The sequence below is a fragment of the Sus scrofa genome, chromosome 1, assembly GCF_000003025.6.
Source record: "Sus scrofa isolate TJ Tabasco breed Duroc chromosome 1, Sscrofa11.1, whole genome shotgun sequence".
NCBI lineage: Eukaryota > Metazoa > Chordata > Mammalia > Artiodactyla > Suidae > Sus > Sus scrofa.
Genome location: NC_010443.5, coordinates 204069690 through 204087024, shown reverse-complemented (window position 1 = coordinate 204087024; position 17335 = coordinate 204069690). Strand labels below are relative to the sequence as shown.

General features: G+C 41.1%; 1 protein-coding gene across 3 annotated transcripts in view; it reads left to right on the top strand.

The window, feature by feature from the left end:
* Window positions 1–17335, top strand: part of ADAMTSL1 (ADAMTS like 1) — a 1007583-nt gene that overhangs the window by 857212 nt on the left and 133036 nt on the right. For all 3 annotated transcript variants that reach the window (XM_021074260.1, XM_021074267.1, XM_021074276.1), the window contains one exon: window positions 13066–13193. In XM_021074260.1, the coding sequence (XP_020929919.1) occupies window positions 13066–13193 (128 nt within the window). The remainder of the gene's footprint in view (window positions 1–13065; window positions 13194–17335) is intronic.

Genomic DNA, 17335 nt, shown 5'->3' with positions numbered 1-17335 from the left:
TACCCATTCTTTTTCAGATTCTTTTCCCACATAGGTCACTACAGAGTATTGAGTAGATTTCTCTGTGCTCTAGAGTAGATCCTTGTGGCTCACACACTCCATATATGGTAGTATATATATGTCAATCCCAACCTCCCATTTTATCCCTCTGCTGCCACAACATTTTCCCTTGGGTAACCATAAATTTGGTTTCAAAATTTTTGAGTGTGATACTGTTTTGTGAACAAGTTTCCCTATATCATTCTTTATTAGATTCCACATATTAGTGATCTCATATGATATCTGTCTTTGTCTAACTTCACTGATTATGGTAAGTTCTAGATCCATCCATGTTGCAGCAAATGGCATTATTTCATTCTTTTTTATGAGTAATGCTGCACTGTATATATGTACCACATCTTCTTTATCCATTCCTCTGACAATGGGCATTTAGGTTGCCTCCATGTCTTGGCTATTGTAAACGGTGCTGCAGTAAACATTGGGGTGCGTGTATCTTTTTTTTTGATTACTCAATGAATTTATTACATTTATAGTTGTACAATGATCATCACAATCCAATTTTATAGGATTTCCATCCCATACCCCCAGCGTATCCCCCCCACCCCCCAAACTGTCTCCTTTGGAAACCATAAGTTTTTCAAAGTCTGTGAGTCAGTATCTGTTCTGCAAAGAAGTTCATTGTGTTCTTTTTTCAGATACCACATATCAGTGGTAGCATTTGATGTTGATGTCTCTTTGTCTGACCGACTTCTCTTAGCATGATAATTTCTAGGTCCATCCATGTTGCTAGAAATGCTGGTATTTCGTTCATTTTAATGGCTGAGTAATATTTCATTGTGTATATGTACCACATCTTCTTGATCCACTCCTCTGTCAATGGGCATTTATGTTGTTTTCATGTCTTGGCTATTGCAAATAGTGCACAATGAACATAGGAGTACATGTGTCTTTTCAAGTCATGGTTTTCTCCGGATACATGTCCATGGAGTGGCATTGCTAGATCATATGAGAGTTCTATTTCTAATTTTTTGAGGAATCTTCATACCATTCTCCATAGTGACTGTGCCAATTTACATTCCCACCAACAGTGTAAGAGAGTTCCCTTCTCTACACACCCTCTCCAGCATTTATTGTTTGCAGACTTTTTGACAATGGCCATCCTTATTGATAAGGTGATACCTCATTGTAGTTTTGATTTGCATTTCTCTAATAACTAGTGAGGTCGAGCATCTTTTCATGTGATTTTTGGCCATCTGTCTGTCTTTGGAGAAATGTCTATTTAGATCTTACGACAATTTTTCGATTGGGTTGTTTGGTTTTTTTAATATAAAGCTATATGAGATGTTTATCTCTTTTGGGGATTAATCCCTAGTTAGTTGCTTTGTTTGCAAACATTTTCTCCCATACTGTGGTTGTTTTCTCACTACCTGTGCTTGATTTACCTTGGTCAGCTCTGGATGATCACAGCAGCCTCCTAACTCTATATTTGCCTTTTCAAGGCAAGACCACGGGTTGGCAGATTGTAGCCAATGACTTTAAACTTTTTTAAGGGCTTATTAAGAGTGGCTTTTAAAGGATTACTTTAAAAGATTAATTGAAATTGAGCCCAGAGCTGTTTAACTTGCTCAAGGTCTAGCACTTAATAAGTGTTAGAGCTGGGATTTGAACACAGATGATTTAAAGGATTATTCAAGGAATGGCTTTTGCATTTTTGAAGGGTTATTCCTTTTGAAATCTGAACAATTAAAGCTGAATTTCAGCTGACCATCCTTAGTCTGCTATACAAGTGCTTGGGGCTTTCTGAACTATCATTTTGAGCTCTTCTCATGCTGCATTATTTTTAATAAAGGCTTGAACAAATGACTTCCCAAAAAACCCCAAATAAACAAAAAGTAGTATATACAACAGAGACTATAGATGGCTGGCAAAGCCTAAAATATTTGCTGTGTGTCCCTTTACAGAAAAAGTATACTGACTCCTGCTCAAGATCACTTGACATGCTACTGCCAGAGTGTCTTTCTAGCAAAATTGTCCACGCTGCTCCCAGGCTTAAAATTCTTTTCATGGACTGCCAGCACTTGAGGATAAGTTCCAAATGGCCTAGCATGATATACAATGCCTTTTATCATCTGGCATCCGCCTGCCCCTATTGCTTCATCTCTTACCAGACCCCTCACTTCACCCCACTGGACTCTGCCCTTCCGCAGTACCCAATTACTTGCTATTTACGAATTTGCCTGGGAACTTCCAACTCACTTTGTCTGCCTAATACTATCCTTCCTTTCATGAAGCCTACCCCACAAAGCTGTATCAAATGACCCCTTCATGACCCACCTAGTACCCTACACGTAATATTCTATCCAGCCCTGCATTGTGTGTTAGAATTAGTTCTTTGTTTTTATATATTACCTTCTGGATTGTTACTCTTCCTCAAGGGCAGATGTTTAAGAATGTATCCTATTTTCTCCACAATTCCAAGAATATCGTAGAAACTCAACAAAGAATAAACTGATGAACAAATGAATGAATAAAGGAAAGATGGATGCCAGTGTTTAGGAGGGAGGTTTCCTAATTGCTGGATACTATGGTCTGCATGGTTTTGCATACTCTGGACTTGCAGTCTCTAATGTGCAATTATGCAGAGTTCCAGAGAGGTACTCCTAACCAGCTTAACATTTCTGTCTTGCCCACATGTTCTTTACTAGAGAAGTTTGAGGAACCCAGGGGCTCTGTGGCATACAACTGTACAGTTTTCAAGGCATTGCTGTAGAGTGAATAAGCACAGAGTCCATATCTTATGGTATCCTATCCCTGTATCACATTCAGATCAATGGGGAAATCCTCCTTCTCATCACCATCATCACTTACATTTATTGAGCAGTTGCTTTGAGCTACATGCTGTTCTAAGTATTTTACAGATGTCCACTTTATTCTTACAATGACCCTTTGGGGTTGCTGTCCCAATTGTACAAATGTTAAAATGGAAGCACAGGAGTTCCCATTGTGTCTCAGCAGGTTAAGGACCCAATGTAGTAACATTTAGGAAAGTCTTGTTTAAATGCTTTAAGATTTCTATCAGCTGCTATGAGTAGAGTGTGACTATTGGCTCACTCTTGGACCAAAGGTGACTTCCCTGCCAGTATGGGACTATTAGCAGAATTGAGATCTCTTCTCAGAAGAAAAGATCCATCTATATCCAGCTTTCCTTCCAAATTTGGCAATCCAGCTCCCTGTGCTGATTTTGGAGAATCTGGCTTTTCTTTTCTATAAAGAAGTTAGAGTTATCCTTACAAGTCTTGAATTAAGTACTGATGCCTTCTTAGAGATGGAGAAGTGGTCCCAATGCTATTCCAACTATATGGAATCCTAGAGAAAGGACTAATGCCAAGAAGTTGCTGCCTTTTAATCCCTGAGCTTTTCCCTGTTTTCTCTCTATTGTGGGTCTGGATGCATGCTCCCCCTCACTCCCCTGCCGCCCCCTGATCAGGAGGAACAACCAATGGTACATCAGTTGACACTGAGGACAGCCCACAGTGGCAAGGACACAGCAGCTAGAATCACAGCATCCTAAGCTCAAATTCCAGTTCTGCCACTTTGTATCCACAGGAGTCCATCGTCATCTCTCTGAACCTTGATTTCACATTAGGTAAATCGCAGTGATCATACCCACCCTGCAGAAAAGTGAAGGAGTAAAGAATAGAAATACCTGTAAAGTGCCTGGCACACAGTGGGTACTCATTGGACAGTATAATCATTGTCACTTAAATATGAGACCAGTGTACGACACCATCTTCCAGGAGGTCACAAAATCAGGAGGTTTACTGTTGTTTTGAGGAACCCTTGTGCAGTTCAAAGAATAGAGATAGGTGTCTAGGAAAACACAATGTAATGAAAAATTATTAGCGTTAATCCAAACAGCAAGAAAGGATGCTTATACTGTACTGTCAGTTTTTTTGCTGACATTTCTGACATTTCTCTCTGTATATTCTAAATGTTTATGCTTCCCAGAAAGCTTTGGATGATGTTCCAAAGTGGTATTGAATAGGAGGTGCATTAAGGAGTACTTGGAAAGCTTTAGCATGGGCAAACACAGAGTATCCACAGATGGAAATTTCTTAGAATGGAAGAGAGAATCAGATGGAAAATGCCTCCAGGGTCAATTTCAGAACCACAGTTGGGAATAATGCTATATGTAAAAGTCATAAGCACATGAAATGCAGTTTCCAAGTTTGCAAATACTATAAAAACTGGAGGCGGAGAAGATAGGGAGGGAAGAAGAAACCAGTTTCAATTTGGTTTGGTGTGTTTCTTTTCTAGAACTAAAGGAAATGGTGATGACCATTTTTTCTTCCCAGATGCAAAGTGTAAGAATAGCAAGTCAGAGAAAAAGGAGGCATCCCAGTAAATATGTAAGCTTTAGCAACGCCCCCCCCCCCAAAAAAAGAGTGTAGAAGATCAATGCCAGGTCACAGGAATGACTAGCATGAATCAGACAGCAGAGAGCGTTAGACATGAGACAATCGGTGACAACCCATCACTGTCTAGTTGCTATAAGACTAGAGGGTCTTAAAATATCCCCTGAACCATTAATTTATTCTTCCTAGAAAGATGGTCCTAGCAAATGGCAGAATTCTGAAAAACTGGTTAACATTTCTGTACAAATGAGGAAAACACTGAAACAAACCAGAAGTGAAAATGCTTCCATGTTCTAAGTCAGGGTCAGCAAACTTTTCCTTTTAAAGGGCCAGAGAGTAAACATTTTAGCTTTGCAGCCTATCCCATCTCTGTCTCAACCATTCAGTTCTGCCAACGTAGCATAAAAGCAGCCAGATAAAGTACTTAATCTGCTGTGGCCGTGTGCCGGTAAAACTTTATTTACAAAAGCAGGTGGCAGCTGACTGGAGTTTGATGATCTCTATTCATGGTAAATAGGAAATCCAATCAGTCATTTCATGCAGGGGTCTGTTGTTTGAAATGAATTACCCAGCAGGCAGATAAAACTATTCATATTAGCAAATTCAAGCCTTCATGAATTTCTGAAGAGAAGGGAGCTGAAGGGTTTGGCAGAAAGTACTAGGACCGGGTTAAGAATGTGTGGTCAGGTGACCTTTGCCATTCCAAAAATATTTTCTATACTTCCACCTGGAGCCATCATGGCACTTCCGGCATTAAATAACCTTTAGTTGGCAATTACATTAAAAACAGCAAGGTTAAAAAAATTTGCCCTTGCCAAGTGGTGATATGAAACTCTTCATGAACCTCAAATCTGTTCCCCAAAATATCTGTACAAAACAAAGTTCTCACTTGCAAGTCTCTGGGCTGTTATAATTTTTGGTTTCAGGGAAAAAAAAATCTTGCTCACCGAGGACATCTTCTCATAGCATTCTTTTTGTCCTCCAGCTTCAAGCTACCAAAATCTAGAATATTCTTCTTAGTGACTGTCCATTTCCCTGAGTAATTACAAATCTTGGCACAAATTACCCTCTAGCAAAAATGAGGCCACACCACATGCCTTCTAGCTATTTAAAATCCAGAATATTCTTGTTAATGATTGGCCAGTTCCCTGAGTAGCTACAAACTTTGGCACAAATTACCCCCCACCAAAAATAAAGCCAAACCACATGCCTTCCTATTGGGCCCCAGTGGATGCTTAGAGTCTGTTTTTTTCAAGGTGAAAGGTCATTCCCCATTCCTGATTTCCTTCACTGACTGAGCAAGTTACCTAACTTCTCTGAGCTGTTGCTTCCTCTCCAAAATATCATTGATAGTGATAGTATTATCAGTGTAGTAACATAATAGAATAAAATTAAATAAATCTTGTACATTTATCTACTAAGTATCTTCTTCCACTCTCCTTTTGTTGTGGACTTGATTATCCTAATCTTAGGAATCCCTAGGCAGAAAAAAAAAAAAATCTACATTTCAGGATAAGGAAAAGACCTCAACATCTCCTCAGAGGTTGGAGCTGATATTCTTTGCACAGTACCCTTTAATTTATTTGCTTCTAAGCCCACTTTTTTTTTTCCCAATTCTCATTCTTTTATTATTTATATACTTTTCTTTGCAGTTGCAGAATTCTGCCCTTTTCTTAAGTGTTCTAAGATTTCAGGATTTGGTTAATAGTGTTAAAACAGAAATGGAAGTAACTAGTTGTCCATATTCTGAGATTCCTGAGTCAAGAATAGAATTGAGGCAGTTGCCAACCCAGTGTGCCACGTGGCCTCAGTCCTCTGCTCCTCTTTTCCATCCCCAGTGCTACCACCAAGGTAAACACACTGTGGCCCATGCCCTGGTCCCTCACACAGCAAACCCTTTGCTCCCTCCTCATGGCCCTGATTTATGGCTTTTTTCTTCAAAACCCTGAATTTCTCAGTCATTTACCCACATCAAAGCAACTACTCACAACATCCAGAATATGTAGATTCAGACGTGAAGAGTGAATGATAACAGGGATGTCAAAACAACAAAATGATAATAATGATAACCTGCACTTCCATGGGATTTACTGCATGTCAGGTACTTTCCTGTGTTTTTGAAACACCTCTGTGTTCTTGAAATATTCGTGTGAAATATTCATGACAACCCTTGGTAGGTGCAATAATTCTTCTGTAGATGAGAAACTATATCACCGAGAAGTAAATGACTTGGCCAAGGTTCCAAAGCTACTAGTGGTACAGCTGGGGTTGGGACCCTGTCCCTCCAGCTCAGGAGTCTGTGCTCTTAACCACTGTGTTCTATTGTCCAAATGATCATTATCAGTTCCATTGCTTCAAAGGCAACTAAACAAGTGTCTGTTAAGTGTTTATTCATCATGCCAGCATTATACTGAATACTGAAGAGGGAACCCTAAAAGAAGCAGGAGTCCCAGCCCTTGAAGTATTGATTTATAGTCTAACTGAAGGAAGGAGACATTGTAGAAGGGAAGGAGCTTTGTGATACAACTTAGAACAACTCCAGAAGATCAGGAAAGGGAGGAATTCTTGGGGGCTGTGGTAACACAGGAAGTTGAACTTGAACTCGTTCTTAAGTGATGGGGAGAATTTGGAAGGATCGAGAGAAGGAGGAAGGGCACGAATTCAGCCAAAAGCTAAGGACAAAGATAGTCAAAGAGGCCATCTTGACTGGAAAGACAAGTTTGTGTTGGGACGTGGGGCAGGTAAGTTTGAGAAGGTAAGAAAGATGCTATTCTAAAAGAACAGATGTACCTATGATTTCCAGGTTCTAGTCCTATGTCAAGACCTAAAATGGGTTTAAGAATGACTTGTTAGGGGGAGAGGCCTGAGATGGGACCTCATAACCCATAGCAGATGGGTATTTCTGTGTCCAGAGCTTGCAATTTTCCTCTGAAATTTCCAAGGAGGAAATTCAAGATGGTAGTGCAGGTTACCCTCACTGTTACCGTTAAAAATTACTAATTTATTAGATGTATCTGATGCTTAAGCTGATGCTGTTTTACTTAGAGAACAGTAAACTGTTTCTTAAAAACAGAAAGAATAAACTCACTCCTTTATTTGATCCTCACAAGAAACTCTCTGAGGTGTTGTCCTCAATTTGCACAAGGAACTTAGGGGCTCACAGAGTTGAAAGCCTTGCCCAAGACCATCAAGTGAGTCCTTGTTTTGTTTTTTGTTTTTTGGGTTTTTTTTTTTTTTTCTTTTTTAGGACTGTACCCAAGGCATATAGAGGTTCCCAGGCTAGGGGTCAAATCAGAGCTACAGCTGCTGGCCTACACCACAGCCACAGCAATGTAGGATCCAAGCCACTTCTGCAGCCTACATCACAGCTCACAGCAACACCGGATCCTTAACCCACCGAGCAAGGCCAGGGATAGAACCTGCGACCTTATGGTTCCTAGTTGGATTTGTTTCCACCATGACAGGAACTCCCAGTCCTTGTCTCTTGACTGAAGTCAGGAAGCCTTCACCTCTACTGCGACTTCACATGGTTGATTTTGGACAGGACTTTGAGAGGTGGGCCTGCACAAGACAGGGATTTCCCCCTCAAGCCAAGGAGTTAGAGGGCATCATGATTGCTGGACCTTTCCTCTCAACACCCAGAGCATCCTCCTTTTCATATGAGAGTACTCGCTCACTGTCCATTGCACATGCAGAGCAGAGAGCACCACCTCAAGGAGCTTCATGCTTGGTGGGACTGGCCCATGAGCACTTTCTCCATATCCTATTCCCATGGGTGACAAGGGCTGTACTTATCTACAACTGAAATAATTATTTGTACTCTCTCAAGTGGTCCTTAATTTGTAGAATGCTTGAGAAGACTATCACAAAGAAGCTGATAAGTAAAGTCTACCAGAAAAGCAAAACTGTCCTTTCATTTTCTAGCTAAAGATAATGGCCAAAGAAATAAAACAGTAAGTTTTAACCCAGCAAACCAAAAGGGAATGGGGATATGGGAGGAAAGCAGAGAGTATTAGTATACCTGATATGACCACAGTACCATTTGCTATGTAAGTCTTAATTATGCCCCATTCTGTGTCCCCTTATCCTCTAATTCCATAAATTCCTGAACAACCCCAGAGAAATCTTTCTGGTTTTGCTTGGAAAGCAGTGCTATATTTCTGTGCCTGTGTATTCTAAAACAGGTCTGTCAAATTTGAAACCTAAATATAAGCTGACAGAAATCAGCTACCAACAAATTAAGTTAAATTAATAGAGTATATGCCTGAAATAAAAAGAAAATGTCCCCCCCCAGGATTTTTTTTTTTTTTTTAGTGACTTTTATTTTTTCCACTATAGCTGCTTTTGCAGTGTTCTGTCAATTTTCTACTGTACATCAAGGTCACCCAGTCACACATACATGTATACATTCTTTTTCTCACATTATCCTCCATCACGCTCCATCATAAGTGGCTATATATAGTTCCCAGTGTTATACAGCAGGATCCCTAGGAACCTCTCTCCTTAGATGCCCGGCTAGATGGAGAAACTAAGGCAAACCTCAGCCTCCAGCAAGCCCTTTCCTTTGCCCTGTCGTGTTTCCTAGAGAGTACTGCATGGGGACCCTCTCCAGAAGTATTGCTGCTCCTCATGGGAACCTCCAAACTCCCATCCACCAATTTTATGGGCATAGTAAAGACGTGATAGGTTGGAAAAAAGTATTGGACCAAGAAACCCTCTTTCAGATCCTAACTCTGACCTCAAATAACTCTGTACCTCCTTTAAAGAGTTCAGTTTGATGAATAGAAACAATTTATAAGTATATGCAATGAATGAGAAATTCAGATGTTGTCCCATGTAGATTTTTGTCTTAGACAATATTTAAGGCTGTTTTATGAAGGCAAAACTTGGCTTCTTTATCTTCATACACACAGTTTATGGACTAGAAGAATATATGAATACTAAATTTTGAGACCTGGACTCCTTTTTTTTTTTTCATTCCCATTATTCCCATTTTGGTTCAGACCCTTATGGCTTTATGCCCATTGCAGTGGATCTTCCCTCCTTTCCTTTACCAACTTTGTGGGAATTCTTTTCAGGCTTTCTACTGGCATAAAGCATCATGGCTCCCTCAGTAACATCAGTGCCTGGAGGAACTGATACACCTATAAAAGCTAACCCCCACCTAAAATGCAAACTGTTACATTTAGAATGGATCAGAACTATACCAAATCTCTTGGGATAGAATATGATGGAAGATAGTATGAGAAAAATGTGTGTGTGTGTGTGTGTGTGTGTGTGTGTGTGACTGGGTCACTTTACTATACCGCAGAAATTGGCACATTGTAAATCAATTATACTTTAATAAATATGTATAGAACAATTGGGCGGATTAGGCCCAGTGGAGGAGTGGGGTTTATAACCTCTGCATGCAATCAGGCAGGTGCAGTAGTTCTACAGAGAGGGGGAGGAGAATGATCTGAATATAGAGAGCTAATAAATTGTTGGGGGTGGGGAATTGGTCAATATCATGAATTCCTCTCACTTTCTTGCTCACAATTGTTTCATCCCCCCTCCTTCCTTACATTTCATTCTCCAGAGTGTCCAACCTTACCAATGGAAGGGTCATTGGAAACACCAAAAGGTGGTCTGCAGCTTCCTTATATACCTCATTTTGACAGTTCCCTCTGCTGGATAGGAAAACATACTTCAATTAGGTTTGAAATGTTAATAAGCTGAAACGTAGGAAGATGAAGGGTTTTACTAATAGTGACTATGAAAATCTTAGGTCTTCCGAACTTGATTTTGTTTCTTTCTTTTAGCCTCCTGCTCTAAATATTCAATTCAAGAACCCCTTCTAATAGGGAAGCAACTATTGTCACAGAATTGGGGATTTAGCTCATCTTCTTCCCTGCCTTTTGAGGGTGGTGAAACTGAATAATGATCTACAAAGTTTAGTCATCTTAGGTAGTCAGTTCTAGTGAAATTTGGTTAAGCCTGCTTTCATTATTCCTGTTTAGAAAGTGTTTTAGAGGCAACTGTGTTCCTAGAACATCATAAAGATTTAAATCAGGGAGTTCCCGTCGTGCCTCAGTGGTTAACAAATCCAGTTAGGAACGATGAGGTTGCGGGTTCCATCCCTGGCCTTGCTCAGTGGGTTAAGGATCTGGCATTGCTGTAGCTCTGGCGTAGGCGGGCGGCTGCAGCTCCAATTTGACCCCTAGCCTGGGAACCTCCATATGTCATGGGAACGGCCCAAGAAATGACAAAAAGACAAAAAAAAAAAAAAAAAAGTTTGCAATGAAAGAATTTTAAGTTCCTGCAGCAACCATCAAAGGCAATTATTATTTAAAAAAAAAAAGATTTAAATCATTAAGTCAGTGTTTCACTTTTTAATCTAAAATAGCCTGAACGGAGTTCCTGTCATGGCACAGTGGTTAACGAATCCGACTAGGAACCATGAGGTTGTGGGTTCGGTCCCTGGCCTTGCTCAGTGGGTTAAAGGATCCGGCGTTGCCGTGAGCTGTGGTGTAGGTTGCAGATGTGGCTCGGATCCCACGTTGCTGTGGCTCTGGCGTAGGCTGGCAGCTACAGCTCTGATTCGACCCCTAGCCTGGGAAACTCCATATACCACAGGAGCGGCCCAAGAAATGGCAAAAAGACAAAATAAATAAATAAATAAATAAATAAAATAGCCTGAACACCCGAAAAGATTTGGCAATGGTACTATGTTTTATCTATCAATATTCCTATAAAAATGATCATAATATTAAAATATTGTATGGCCTACTGAAGATAAGTAAATTATAGAATCACCTTTCTCTTATTAGCTCTTTGAAATAACCAATTAGAATGTAATTTTTTGAGAGAAAACACCTAATTTTGGTGGATGAGAGAATGAATGAGTGGATGAGTTCTAGCACAATCTCTCGTAGCCCCCCTGTCATCCTTTATAAAATTTCAAGCCCTAGTTCAGTGCCACAGAAGCTAGACTGTTCTATAATAATGGCAATGGTCTGGAATGGCACTATATCAAACACAAACCATCCAGACATTTCTCTTTAGCTAATATTTTCTATTTCCTTCCCCATTTTTACCAGAACTGCCCATACCTAGCCAGATTGAAGAATGATGGATATAAGCCTTGCTTTTCTTCCCTCCTGACTTTTCTCCAACAGGAGGTAAGAAAAAGTAATGCAACAGGTCCAAGGCCAAAAGCAGAGTTGAGGAGGCCTGATTCACTGCCAGACTGGTCATCCACCTCAGATAATTAAGAGCTGACTAGAGGCAGCACCAAACTGCCAGTACCATAGAGTACTAGCAAGAGACATAGTGAAGAATAGGAATTGTATAGTGGGAGAGTGTGCTGCCTGGGCAGGAGACCCAGCTCCTCATCTTAATTTTACCACCAAGTCTTTTGTGCTTTCTTGACCTTTTTGTGGTTCTTTTTTCCCTTTCCAGAAAAGCAATCCCTTATCTACTTGCCTCCTGTGAAGGGATGCTAACATATATTAGCCAAACAGTTCTTGGAGCCTTTGGAAACCAGGGAGGTGGAAATCATCACAAAGGTAGAAATGACTGACTCTAGGAGCCCCAAAGCCACTGCTAAATCATTTCTGTGCTATGGGATGATTTATTGACCCAAGGCCCTTTCCAGGTCTGGCACTGCATCTCTGAAGTTCCCAACCAGTCTCCCCTCAACCTTCTGGACTCCCATATACACATTCCAGTTATCATTAGCCTCACCTAGACATCAGCTTCAAGTCATTATTAGTCATTAATCTCCTTAAGTGTGACAGTGTAGCAGGCAGTTCTTAGAATGGCATAAATCTAGAAAAAAATAGTAGACTGAAATAGTGAATTTTGAAGCTCATGGCAGGTGCTCACAATTTCTTATGATTCTTTTCAGCTCAAGCAAAGTATCTAAACTACCTGGTGATTATCCCGTCATTACCTCTACCGTGCCTGAAGGGCAAGTTTGCCTTTATTCTGCCGGCAGCTTCTCTACAGAGGGCCCTCTGCCAAGTTTTGTGGGAAATAAAGCAATAAATAAGATCTAATGTTTGTCCAATGATAATTACAGACTAATGAAGGCAATAGAACTGAGACATAATTACACATACAGTTGCCTTCAAGTGTGTGTGTGTGTGTGTGTGTGTGTGTGTGTGTGTGTGTAAAGATCCTCTCCTATTTGATTTCCGACTTCCTCTCTCCTACCTCCAAGCCTTAACAGATGCCTTTCTCCATATCTGGAAGCTCTGCCCACTTTCCACCATCCAACCAAGCTCCACTCCTCCTTTATAACTTTGCATTTTCCTTAAGAGGGCTTCCCCAAATCCACCTGCACCATTCATTCTAGCATCTTCTCTCACCCCTGTGTGTGTTATATGTATTCAGGACATACGCTGTTGGCTCCAACTATTACCTTTTAGACCAAGTAATCAACACACTGCATGAACAATCCAAAGCCGCCTTATTTGGGCTGATTACCAGAATCACACTCATCCAAGTGGCAAGAGAGGCTGGTTCCCTGAGTGTCATTGTGGCTGGTTTGGCTTGTTAAAACAGGGTTCAAAATACCCCAGAGGTTCCTTCCAGCTTTACCAACATTGAATGCCAAAAAGGAGTCAACTGACCTGACTGGGTCTACGTTTCTTTTCTGTTACTCCAGGATTCTTCTACAGCCAGATGATTCCTTACAGATCCTGGCACCTGTGGAAGCTGATGTGGGTTTCTACACTTGTAATGCCACAAATGCCTTGGGATATGACTCTGTCTCCATTGCCGTCACATTAGCAGGTAACATGAAAATCCTGGTTCAATTCAGAAACCATTGAGTGGGTGCCTACAATGTGTCAGGCAGACCCAGGGACATGTACATAAATGAGCTCCATACCCTGCCTTCCAGAAGTTTATAATATATCATTGTAATTAGAGGGAAGTAAAGTGTCATATGAGATAGAACAAAATAAGTGCTGATAACAAAGAGGGTGCAATTTCATTCTACCTGGGAGGTCTTAGACTGGGAGTTGAATTTTGATAAACAGTGATGCAGGAAATACTCCAGGTAGGAAGAACTCCAACAACAGAGATGTGTACAAGTTAAGTAGCCTGTTGGGGAACATGAATCATGACCAAAATAATCAAAAGATCTTTTCATGTCTCCTTGTCCTACCTGTTGCAAAGAAGACTTTAAGACCCTAAGTATATGGAATTCTGTGGCCTTGGGTTGGAGTACAAGTGTTCAAGTGCTCACCTCTCTGACAGTTTATTTCACCCTCTTATTCTAATAAGCCTGCCATCACTTTGCCTTTACTCATAGAAGTTAGGCAAACCATTATGTGGCGACTTCAGAAAATTGCAATTCGGAGTTCCCGTCGTGGCGCAGTGGTTAACGAATCCGACTAAGAACCATGAGGTTGCGGGTTCGGTCCCTGGCCTTGCTCAGTGGGTTAACGATCCGGCGTTGCCGTGAGCTGTGGTGTAGGTTGCAGACGTGGCTCGGATCCCACGTTGCTGTGGCTCTGGTGTAGGCCGGTGGCTACAGCTCCGATTCAACCCCTAGCCTGGGAACCTCCATATGCCCAAGAAATAGCAACAACAACAACAAAAAAGACAAAAAGACAAAAAAAAAAAAAAAAAAGAAAGAAAATTGCAATTCAGAGTACAATGCCTCCCAAGGTTTTGATCTTGTGGTGATGTACTTTTTACAAAACCTCTCCTACGTAGGACGTATCTTTGCCTTTGAGACTAAAAGAGACCTTAGATACAATCTGGACCAGGGCCCTCAGTTTCAGAGGCCTAATAACGTGAGGTCACATAGATGCTCAACTGGTGATAGAATAGAACTGAGGTCTCTTAACTCCCAGATCATCATTCTCTGTGCTTCCCCATCCCCCATAGATGCTACCACACACAAGATCCCTTTCCCCAGATCTGGGCCATGCAGCCTTTGTGGCGGTCTGTTGCATGTGTTTGAATTTATTCTTTTCAACTGCCGCTCCCATCAGATGATTCAGTAGATGCTAGAAAAGCCGACATCACCCCACACTGACCTCATCAGTCCACACCAGGATTATGTTGTCACACTGTTTTCCAGTCACACATGCTACTCCCTTGCATATGTTTAGCAACAGTATCTCTGCCCCCATGACCTAAGGCTGATCTGGGAAGGGACCTTGAGCAGGACGCTTTACAGAGAAGATGAAAGGCAACAATGAATAAGGCAAGCTAAGGGGCCCTGGGGTGGATTAAAGACTGATATTAATGCTGACTTTTTTGTGAATAGAAAGTTTGCTTTTCTCTTAATGTATTCCAGTCACAATCTTTATGCCCCTCTTTCTACAGAATCCAGATGCTCAGCACCCTTCTGGTTAAATCTCTCTGCCTTGCCCCCTCCAACAGGCCTTGGCTAGGGCACTGCTGACACCCTTCTAACTGCTGGCAGATAGTGGCTCTCATAGGATTAACTCTCCTGTTTATATTTATCCAGATACGGTTCAGCTCTATCACAGACTAAATACCTTTGTTCACCTGAGTTTAATCCGATTCACGGAAACCTGTGTGGAATTAAGCAAGGCAATTGTAACATCAGGCTTGTCTTCAGCTCTTTGAAGAGGAGCTGTTGGAGGCTGCCAAATTGTTCAAAGCCAGGGGAGCAACTAGAGCGCTGCCAAGGAGGCACTGGGGAAGCGGGAAGGGGGCTGAGTGATGAAGTGATTCACCAACACCACACCCGGAGCTCAAGGAGCTGTGTCCCTGTGCTTCAGTGGTGGGGTTTGTTCAGGTCTGCTGGCAAGCCTATAAAACAGCCCTTCTGAAAGTTAAAGCTCAAAATGTGTGTGTTGCTTTCAGACCATGTTGTGTCTTTCCCTGGGATTATCATCTAGCTTGGAGTCAATGTCTACAATCACAGTCTTTTTTTTAATTATTATTTTTTAATAGTTATTTCCCCAATACAATTTTTTTTCCTACTATACAGCATGGTGACCCAGTTCCACATGCATGTATACATTCTATTTTCGCACATTATCATGCTCCATCATAAGTGACTAAACATAGTTCCCAGTGCTACACAGCAGGATCTCACTGCTAATCCATTCCAAAGGCAATAGTTTGTATCTATTAACCCCAAGCTCCCCAACCACCCCACAATCACAGTCTTAAGTGACCCACCAGCTACTGTTCTGAGCACACCCTCTGCCAGGTATTACCAATGTATAGCAATAAGTAAGACCTGAATTTTGTGCTGTGATGCTTACAGACTAGTAAAAGCAGTGGATGCATACATGACTACCTAGAATCAAGAGAAAGTTACAATTTCCTTCAAATGTACCCATCAAGATCCTGCATAGCAGTGTATAAGATACAACCTAAATATAACATAAACTGGGGAGTTCCTGGTGTGAATTAAGAACCTGACTGGTATCCATGAGGATGTGGGTTCAATCCCTGGCCCTGCTTAATTGGCTAAGGATCCAGCATTGCCATGAGTTGTGGTGTAGGTCGCAGACACAGCTCAGATCTGGCGTTGCTGTGGTGGTGGCATAGGCCAGTGGCTGCAGCTCCAATTTAACCCATAACCTGGGAACTCCCATGTGCTGCAGCCCTAAAAATAAATAAATAAATAATAAATAAATAAATAAATAAATTGGGAGTGGGGGATTGATGTCACATATTTCTAAATCTGATCATCTCTTATACCGTTCATTAACTGTGTGACCTTGAAGAAGTATATAACCTCATCGAGTCCTTGTTCTCATCTATAAAAGTGAAATTAATCATATGTTACGGGATTGTTGTGAGGTTAAATAAGATCACACGTGTGAAAAAGCCCTTAGCCCAAAGCCAGGCACATAGTTCACACTCAATAAATGTTTCCTTTTCTTTCTCTAGCTCTTCTAAAATGAAACACATCCAGAAAGCAATTCTAAAATGTGTAAAACATTAGCCCAACTTTGCTTCCATGTATTTTTCACTGTAAGTCTTCCCACTGAAAATGTGCAAGTATAGACTTAGGAATAATTCAGCTCACTTGCAATCAAATCCTTGTGGTAAATCTCAGAATGTTTTGTTTTGTTTTGTTTTGCATTGACTTCAATGTAAATGTGTGCCGAAAGGAAATAAAAGGGGGTTTTGAGGCTCAAAGCACTCAGGCATCCCCGTGATTTTGTAAGGAATGTGTAGACTTCGGTCTTGCTAGTGCACCTGAGGTGAACAGGTGCAGAGAAATATGTTCGTAGTAATTCATGAGAATAGGCATAGCATGATGGTTAAGCTTGCAGGCTCTGGAGCCTCATGGTTGGGATTTGAATCCTGACTCTGTCACTTCTAAGGTTCTGACCCCGAGCAGCTTCTTCACAATCCCTGATTCCATTTTTTAATTTGTCCAATGGTGATAATGATAGTGTTTGACTCAGGGCGTTCTTGTGGCAATTAAATGCATTCTTTCATGTAAAATGCTTCTAAGGGTGCCTGGCACATAGCAAGCATTCAATATTTGTTAGGTATTATTATTATTATGAGGATAAAAAGCCAATTATTTCTATAATGCGGGAGGTTGCTTTTCTGAGATGGGAATGCTCACAAGCCCTTTGTAGAACCCCTCTGTCTAAAGCTTCAACATCTCACTGTCTCAATGTCAAGGAGGAAGCTGAATGAGCCATCTGAAAAGTGACTGGAGTACCTTCACTCAGAGCAAAAGAGGTGGCTACAAGAGGAACATTTCACATGGACCAGAGGATGGTCTGATGGACTCTTCCCTGGCCATAACTAGACCTCTCCTGTTGAGTGAACCGCCCCCTCCTCTGAGTTGAGTGTTTAGTCAATTCTGCTTCTCAGATTCATTGTAGGTCCATTAGTACTCTCTACAAAATTTTCATTTATTGTATAAACACCATTTCATTTTGGATATACCAATACAGCCAAACCTTCCTTGTTCA